We start from the raw sequence: 9,120 nt of genomic DNA, 5'->3' as shown, positions 1-9,120 counted from the left end.
ATAGTTGGTAAGGATCACTCCGCTAATAGGAAGCCTATCTTGAAGGTGTCTTACTATCAGTTTCAAAACCAGAGAGAAAAGACAGAATGTTTTTAAATATAACTCAATGCAGCAAAATCTTATAACAGATTCTGCTCTTCCTTTTAGTTCAAAATCTGGAAAGCTCACTGGCCAGCACCTCCCCATCCTTATGCCACAGGAAGAGCACAGTTCATTGTTAGTTTCTCCTTAAACACAAACTTAAAAACGATTGGCTGAACATGCAGGAACAAGGAAAACCTGACTGAAGAATGAAGCCTTTACACTTAAGGGCTTGGGTCCGCGTGAGGTGGCTTAGGTCTGTAATCACACAACTTTGGGAGGCAGAGGTGGGTCATTTGACGTCAGGAGTTCGAGACCAGCCTGGCCAACATGGTGAAAGTAAACAACACAAAAGTTAGCCAGGCATGGTGGCGGGCGTCTGCAATCCCAGCTACTCGGGAGGCTGAGGCAGGAGAATCGCTTGAACCCATGGATTGTCAAGAGAAGGACGCTGCAGTAAGCCGAGATCGCCCCACTGCACTCCAGCCTGGGCGACAGAGTGAGGCTCCATCTCAATAAGGGCCTGCCACCATGCCCAGCTAACTTTTATATTTTTAGTAGAGACAGGGTTTTACCATGTTGGCCAGGCTGGTCTAGAACTCCTGACCTCAGGTGATCCACCCCCCCTTCAGCCTCCCAAAGTGCTAAGATTACAGGAAAGAGCCACTGCGCCCTGTCAAAAACCCGAAAATCTTAAAGGCCTTTCTCCTTCCCCGCCTGGGCTCAAACAACAGCTGGAGCCGCCCTGCCACACCCCGTCGCGGTTCTGGGGAGCAGGCCGGCTGACTGAGGGCGATCACGGTCCCCGAAAGGGCTGCGGGCGACGCGGGCTCCCAGCTCGGGGCTCCGGGAGGAGGGCGAGAGGTGCCAGCACCCCCAAGCCAGCCCCCCGCAATGAGACAGAGAGACCCGCCCTCCGCCTCCTCCCACTGAAGCCTCTGACAGTCCCGGCGATCGGGGCGGGCCAGTTACAGGAGAAAGGGGCGCATTCGCCCCGCCCGGGAACCGGGGCCTCTCCCGGGTAGGCTCCCCTTTGTCCGGGTACTTCCAGAGCCTCCTCTCCACCCTCGCCCTGCCCCTTGGGGCCGCCGCTGGGCGCTGACACGGACACGGGCACACAGACACGGACATCTTACCCTCATCTCCGGCGGCAGGGGCGTGGAAGGTGAGCCGGTGAGGAGCCGCTGTTATGGCCGCGACCACCCGGTGGGGCCGCTCGGCGGCGCTCTCGAGGCTCCGCCTGTTCCCGCTGCCTTGACTCCAGTCGGAGCACGGCAGGAAAACCGCAAAGGACACCGAGGCCTCTGCCGGGAGCTGTGGGGTGTCCCCTGGGCGGCTGCTCCCCTTGTAACCGACTCCACCCACAGGAGGCGCGGCTCCTGTGAAGCGGCAGCTTAAAAGGGCAACAGCACCACCGCCCCCGCTGCCGCCTGGGAAGGGGCTGCCTCCACCCCGTACCCCTCTCTCTCACCCCTCACCCTTGACCCCTCACCCCTCACTCCCGCGCTCCCCGTGAGCACCCATTTCCGCGGGTGCAGGAGTCCAGAGCATGGGCGCGCTTCGGGCTGCCCTCTGCTCGCCTTGACCCAAGACTACTGGACCCATCTGGTCCGTTCCACACACTGGCAGACTGGAGGCTCCCGGCGGCACAATGGCCAATGTGTGTGTGTTTTGTTGGGGAGGCACAAAACCACCAACTCGTGTGTGTGTGTGTGTGTGTGTGTGTGTGTGTGTGTGTGTGTGTGTATCCGTGTGTTTGTGTGTGTCTCCCAAGGGAACAGCACTGCTGAGTTCAGGCTGAGTATTAGCTCGTGGACTGTCAGCAAAATACAGTCACAAGAAGGCTATGTGCTGTTTTGTCTTTTGCAGTAACATCATGTTTGCAGTGACATCATGTTGCTCATGTTTTATGTTTTTCAGAGTTCATTAGTTTCTGTTTGTTCTCAGTTAATATCCACAGCTCAATAGATTGTGTAAGTAGAATACCCCCAAACTGAAAGTCACCTACATAAAATATAGTGAAAAATATGTCACCCACTTAAACTATAGTTGAAAACATATACTCATGAGTTTTGTGTAGCTGACACTGGATACTGGGTAAGGGCACAGGATCCCAGGGCTAGACTGCCTGGGTTCAAGTTCCGATTTAGCCACTTGCTGGCTTTGAAATACTTGACAGGTTTAAGCCAAAGTTTCTTTCTTTTCTTCTTTTTTTTTTAAACTTAATCCCAAATGTGATAGTAAGTCTCAGTTTCTTGGTTTGAAAAACAGAAATTATTCAATGAGAGCCCATGTGAAAACTTTAAAGGTTTTAAAGCCCCTATCTGGCTGAGGAAAGTCGTCAGCTTTAACTTTTAAAGTTTTTAAAGCCACTGCCTGGCTCAGGAAAGCCCTCAGCTTTAGGCATTAATAGCTATTATTATTATTGTGCTAGCTACACATGCATTAATGAGGCAGGAAAATGCTCAAGGATAACACCCGATACCCAGATTATCTCATTACACCAAGACAGATGTGTATGTATGCATGCTCATGTTTTAGCTCGGAGTCATTTGTCTAAAAGCCTGTTGAACTCAGAGGCCCAGGCAGTATCACCTTTACTTTGTAGTGGAGCCATCACTTTTGTTAATCAATGAAATTGACATAACACTCTTTTTTTCTTTTTAGCACCAGCCATGTGCCTAGAGTTAACTGTGTCAAGAAGAGCATGCTTCAAGTGGCTGGAGTGAGCAGTTCAACTTGTGGAGGAATGAGAAATAACAGTGTTGAGACAAGAAACACAAAACCCCAGGGTAAGGTAGGAATCACTGAAAGTCAGGCAAAGGAACTGGCATCCAGTGATGAGTCAGGCTTTGCCAGCCTCTGGCCCTACAGATGGCTCTTTGGAGAGGAAAAAATTAAGCCAGGCCCAAGGGCACAGATCTTAAGGGAATGCCGGCAGCTCTAGGCTGTCTATGAGAGTCCAGATTTGCTGCTTCATCCTGGGGCTTTAGGCAAGTCCCCTTTCCTCCCAAAGCTTCAGTATCCCTTCTATCAAATGATGATGTTCTGCCTTTCTCCTAGGATGGCTGTGGAGATCCAGGGAGGCAGTGGCCATAGGGATGCTATGTTAACTGCAGATGCAGCCGTAGGAGCACTTTGCTAACTGCCAACGTGAGTTCAGACTCTTCAGGCTATTTGGCACCCAGGTCTATGGTGAGGTGTGACATATGGGATGTAAGGTTTGATGCCTGCTCCGACACCAGTCTTGCTAACACACGCTAAACATTTGGCGAATCATGACCCTACCTCGGGGAAAAGGGCATTCTGGGAGAGCTTCTTCAAGGCAGACTGGCTTCAATGCAGTCCGGGGCATGACTGAGATAGGCTTACATGGTGAGGAATTGGAGGATAACTGGGTACCCTCCGGGCCAGGTGTGGGATATAATCTCCTGGTGTGCCATTTGCTAAGACCCTTGGTAAAGCGCAGTATTAGGGTGGGAGTTACCCCATCTTCCAGGTGTTGTGTGTCTCAATTTCACTTGGCTAGGAAAAGGAATTCCCTTCCCCCTTACACTTCCCAGGTGAGGTGATGCCTCGCCCTGCTTCAGCTCTCGCTGGTTGGGCTGCACCCCCAGACCGGCATCGACTGTCCGACAGGCCCCAGGGAGATGAACCCGGTACCTCAGTTGAAAATGCAGAAATCACCCGTCTTCTGTGTCGCTCACGCTGGGAGCTGGAGGCTGGAGCTGTTCCTATTCGGCCATCTTGGGTGTCCCCCCGCCATAGCCCTTTTTGGTATGTCTAAGGGAATTATTCAATGCAGAGACTGGATTGTCTTCTTGGGCCCCACTGATTCTCCTCCCTTTCAGGTTTGTCTGTGCTGAGATGTCCACTTCTAGGATTACAGCCTAACTTGCAGTCACATAGTTCTTAATCTTTGCCTTTTCATTCTGCTAATGATTGTGCAATATGTTGCTTTCTATGCCTTTCTGTACTCAGCCGAGTTCCCAGTTTTAAAGGAGAAGTACAAGAAGACCCCTAATGGTTAGCAAGATATGTAGAACACAGAGGACCTAGCAGCGCACTTTTCCAGTCAGGTGAGCTGGAGCTGAAATCTCATCTTTCCCACTGATTATGTGATCTTGGGTCAGATTGATTTACTACTTTATTTTTTCATTTATTTGTCTTCATTGTGACTGGGCCTTTCTGTGCTGCAGGTTAGTCTTGAACCCCTGGCCTCAAGCTGTCCTCTTGCTTCATCCTCCCAAAGTGCTGGGGTTGTAGGACTGAGCCACTGTGACTCGCCCAATTTGCAATTTTTAATGGAGGGTGAGGGAGTCATAAGAACAACAAAGATGGTAAAGGGAATTTGAGGAGAAAACAACTAAAATAACAAGGTGAAAATAAAACTGCCTGAGTTCTTTTACTGACTTCAAAAAGGTGATTTTCAGATTGAATGTTTTTGCAGACATTGCCTTTCCCTTCCTTACAGTGCTTATTTTTTCAGCCCAGGTTCAAGCTCAAAGGCCTAAAGTTTTGCAACATCTGATGAAGCAGGAAGATTTTTGAGACCAGCGCCAGCCTCTATTACATAAAGGAAACATAACCAGAATTTTGTCTAGCAGCCATTTGAAACAAAGCAAGAGCTTTTCTCCACTCCAAATTAAAAACACAGCTAACAGGGGCCACATTATTTGGCAGGACAGTTCCAACATGTGAACATCCTCCACCTCACTGCAGTTGGGGCTTACTTGACTCATAAGCAGCTGTTCTTACACAAAATATTAACGCTGAACCACGTGGTCACACAGAAGGCAGCGGTCGGATTGTGGATGTGGCCCAGCATGTTCTAGGAATGCTGAAAGGTGGGAGGAGCACAAATAAAAGCCTACTCTTTAAAAAACCAAATAATTCAAAGTAGAATTTTCTATCCCCACTCCCTCTCCCCTAATTCCCCAACTTCTCCACAATAGAAAGTAGCATCCAGATCTGGTTTGTATCCTCACCACTCACAAAGTGTTGCCCCCATAGCACTTGGTATCATCAGGTTATGGATAATTACAGTTCATTTGCTTTGAAGAGATGTGTGTCTACTCCTCCTCCTCTTCTGCCTCTCATGCTCATGTTCTTGGGGCTGCTGCTGAGGGTCTTTGAGAGCCACCAAGCTGTCTGGCTTCCAAAAACTTGTCCAAACCAAAAGAATCTTCCTCAAACTGAACTGGTCCTTCTCATCCTTTTGGCCTCTCTGCCTGTGGTCTGAACCAGAAAACTTGTCGGGAACAAATCTAGGAAACAAGAGAGAAGAGTATGAACTACTTTGTTTTCACTGGTGTAAACACTGAAACGGAGTTATATGGCTTGATATCTGTTGGTCTTTATTCTGGCTTCTAGGTCATCACCAAACATGTCCTTGTCTAGATTTTTACTGGACCCATAAATACTCTGGGCCATATCTTTACCACCTCTCCAGGCTTGGTCATAAACATTATAAATGATCTTCTCTCCACCAGCAAATCCACACTGACCATACCCTATAGGAAGGTGGAATGACATTAAATAAAACGAAATATCGTTACAAAAGATGAATCTGACAACATTCATGTGAAGCATCAACTGTTATAATTTGTAGCTCAAATTTTCCAGAATCTGAACTGCAAATTTTAAAAAGGTCTTCATTGGAATGCGCGTGGTGGCTCAGGCCTGTAACCCCAGCACTTTGGGAGGCTGAGGAGAGTGAATCACTTGAGGTCAGGAGTTCACGACCAGTCTGGCCAACATGGTGAAACCTGGTTGTTCTCGCCACACGCAGAATTGCCCCCAGTCTTTGGGGTAAGGGCTGCCACCTCTGGTTCCATCTGGGCTGAGGTCACCAAGTGAGTCACGCACTGGCAGAGCACCCTTTACTCCTTCAGCTGCCCATGTGGCTGTGTCTGCTGCCCTTCCTTGGCACTGGCTAAAGCCGAGTTTAAAAAGGCCACCTGCAGGCAACATGTGCGCATTCTTGTAGGGGCATACACAGGACAAATGGGGCAGGGACCAGGAGAGGAGCCCTTCCTTTGGGGCCTCAGAGGGTGCACCTGTGGGTCACAGGTGAAATGATGTGTGACTACTGGCTCCCAGGGAAGGCATGAGGTTCCAGAGAAACCAGAAGGCAGGAAACCAAGAGCATAAGGGGGTCTGGAAGGGACCACAGTGGAAGGCAGCAAAGGTGGGGCAGCTGGAGTCAGGCTCACCATGGCTGCCCAGCTCTCCAGGTCCTCCCGGATGCTCAGCATGGGCCGATGCGGCTGCTCCTCCTCTTCCTTCCCCCCTTCTCCTTCTCCCTTTCTCCTCCCCCCTTCCTCTTTCCCTTTTCGTTCCCCCCTCCTCCTCTTCATCCCTCTCCTCCTCCTCCTCCCTGCCCAGTCCATCTCCTGTGGGGGGTGGGGGTGTTCAGAGGGGTCCTCAGACAACCCAAAAGGGAGGTACTGTGGCCCACCCCTGTCCCCACCCTCACTGTGTAACTATGGGCCAGCCCCTTCCCAGAGGGTAATGAGCAGCTGTTCTTTATTTTCATTCATTTTTTTTTTTTTTAAGAGCCAAGGTCTCAGTGTGTTGCCCAGGCACAGTCCCACTGGCCATCAGTGCGGGAGTTCTGACCTGCTCCCTTTCTGATCTGGGCCAGTCTACCCATCCTCAGGCAACCTGGTGGCCCCCCTGCTTCTGGGAGATCACCATATCAATGTTGAACTTAGTGCAGACACCTGGTAAGCATAATGACCAGCTGTTCTAAAGGTCTCTTCCTCACTCCTACACTGCCAGCAGTCCCCGCTTCCTCCTGGGGCTCTCTCCTCTTCCTCTGAGTGGTCTCCTGTATCTTCCCCAGGGAGAGCCATGAGGCTCAACTGGGCCTGTAGCTGCTGGTTCTGCTGGCTGGTAGCTTCCAGGTGCTCCTAAGGGGCCAGGAAAGAGGGTGAGAAGGCACGGAGATTGCCAGGTTGTCCCCCTCAGGGCCCAGCCCTCAGTAACTCCCTCATCTGGGTCTCCTGAAACTCTTGGCAGACCATCTCAGCTACTGTTTTGCCCTGAGCTTCCTGTTGCTGCAGCTGGTCCACGAGCTGGGTCTGCAGCAGTAACCGTCTGTGCAGCACCTCCTTGTCAGAGGTCAGCTGCTGATAGGCAGCCACATACTGCTGCAGGTGACCCAGGTACTGGTCTGGCTGCCACTGCAGAGTCTGAGCCTCTTGGCTCTTCAACTCCACCTGAAGCCGGTGGCTGGCTTCTAGATTCTGGGCCCATAAGTAGGGTAGCGAGGGCACTGTGGGGCTGTTGCCTGCCCAGGCTCCTGGCCCCTTGCTCCAGGCCTAAGTGACTGCATCCATTGTCTTGCCTCCTTCCCCAGCCTCAAATCTCACACCCTTTTTCCTACCATTTAAACTGTAGGCCACAGACTGGTGGAAAAGCAGAGGGAGCCAAACACCATCTGCTAAGTGCACTACATGCCAAATGTTTCCATGTATTATCTCATTTAATCCTCAGCACCTCTGCAAGGAAAATGCTAACTTCATTTTGAAGTTAAAGAAACCAAGACTTGGAGATGCAAGGTAGTTCAATGGTGAGCAGTGGAGCTGTGGCTGGAATTCAGTTTCAATCTAAGTAACCTCTTATACCACTGTCTCTTTCCCTGTGATTTTGGAACTCCATGCCTCTAACTGGGATAATGATGTCCAGACCTGGGAGGAGCCCAGGGCTACCCACCACTAAAATTCAGAGGGCAGGAAGCAAGAAACAGTCACAGCACTGCCCTGGAGGGAGCTGGGGTCACCTCCAGGCTGGAGCTGTCTCTGGCCTCGCACCTCCCTTCCCCAGAGGCTGGTGCCTGCCTCCCAGCCCTTCTTTGATGGGGCAGGGGTTACTGTCTCCTTCATTTTCAGTCAGCTGCTCCTTCAGCTTGTGGTTCTGCACCCCTCCCACCTCGCCCACGCTACCCACGCTAAGGGCCCCAGACCTCCCTTTCCACCTTCCCCCATCCTAGGTGTTCTTGTCCACCTGCAGCCTGAGGGCATCTCTGTCTCTGCTTAACTGGTTGTTGTCCTGCAAATACAGAAAGGTGAAGTCAGGATACAGCAGGCAGAGGAGCAACTGGCCGACCAGGAAGACAGCTACAGTGACTATTCCACAGCAACACTTCATCACTCTCAATCATGCCTGACATATTTTTAAGGCATTTCCAAGCCCGTGGTCTCATTTGTTTCTCAAAGAACTCAGTAAGGGTGGAAGGGACACAGAAAGAGATCGAATTTATAGCTGGCTAGCAGAGGCCCAGAGAGATCAGAGAATATTGCTATCGTTCTTACCATTATGACTACCCCTGTTTGAACCTTTATTGAGTGCTTCAGCAGGCATCATGCTAACAACCCCATTTAATCCTCACAACCACCATAGGAGACAGTTACTATTATCAAATTTCATTGTGATGAAAAACATGGGGTATTAGAGGTTAAGTGCTTGCCCAAGATCACTCAGACAGAGCTGGGATCTAAACATCCAGGTATATCTGATTGTCCATGTCCCTGTTCTCACTGTGAGGCAGGAAAATAGGGTCTGGAGGCAGGGAACATAAGGCCAGTTCACACTTCAGCTATAACAGGAAATATCCTCTCCATAGGGCGTATGCGTAAATGACTTTGTAACTTTACTTCATCCTCTCCAGTTACATAGGGCGTACCTGAAGTAACCAATGGAATCCTCTAGGGGGTTCATTAAACCCTCCAAAATTTTGTAACGGGGTCCTTGAGCCTCTGTGCTCCGGCGCGCTCCCACACTGTGGAGTGTGCTTTCATTTTCAATAAATCCCCTCATTCCTTCCTTGCTTTGTGTGTTTTGTCCAATTCTTTGTTCAAGATGCCAAGAACCTGGATGCTTTCCACCTTTAACAGCTGGGGGTAAAGCACAGATAGAGGCAGAATAATCTGTGTTCACTTTTTGAAGAGTACATTTAGTATAGCCCAAAAACTCAGGCAAAAAATACAGAAGGGAAATATCTCCCAGCCACTGCATACCTCTCTCCTGAGTTTT

The 9,120-nt window shown here is 50.2% G+C and overlaps 1 protein-coding gene and 1 long non-coding RNA gene across 4 annotated transcripts in view; one reads left to right on the top strand and one right to left on the bottom strand.

The window, feature by feature from the left end:
* Window positions 1–8,495, bottom strand: part of LOC101006208 (SNW domain-containing protein 1-like) — a 33,306-nt gene extending 24,811 nt beyond the window's left edge. Inside the window, exon 1 of the mRNA XM_031668979.1 lies at window positions 6,807–8,495. Within this exon, the coding sequence (XP_031524839.1) occupies window positions 6,807–6,938 (132 nt within the window). The 5' untranslated portion in view covers window positions 6,939–8,495. The remainder of the gene's footprint in view (window positions 1–6,806) is intronic.
* On the top strand, window positions 1,890–3,234 carry LOC103881553. Of its 3 annotated transcripts, XR_004185014.1 has the most exons (3): window positions 1,890–2,054; window positions 2,749–2,873; window positions 3,145–3,234. It is a non-coding gene; the product is annotated as an uncharacterized LOC103881553 (long non-coding RNA). The 3 variants fall into 3 exon arrangements; XR_004185013.1 differs by lacking the exon at window positions 1,890–2,054 and having other exon boundaries at window positions 2,444–2,878; XR_643035.4 differs by lacking the exon at window positions 1,890–2,054 and having other exon boundaries at window positions 2,464–2,873.
* Window positions 8,496–9,120: the final 625 nt, after the last annotated feature.

The sequence above is a fragment of the Papio anubis genome, chromosome 7, assembly GCF_008728515.1.
Source record: "Papio anubis isolate 15944 chromosome 7, Panubis1.0, whole genome shotgun sequence".
Lineage (NCBI taxonomy): Eukaryota > Metazoa > Chordata > Mammalia > Primates > Cercopithecidae > Papio > Papio anubis.
Note: the sequence above shows the minus strand (reverse complement) of the source record. Positions and strands in the feature narration are given on the sequence as shown.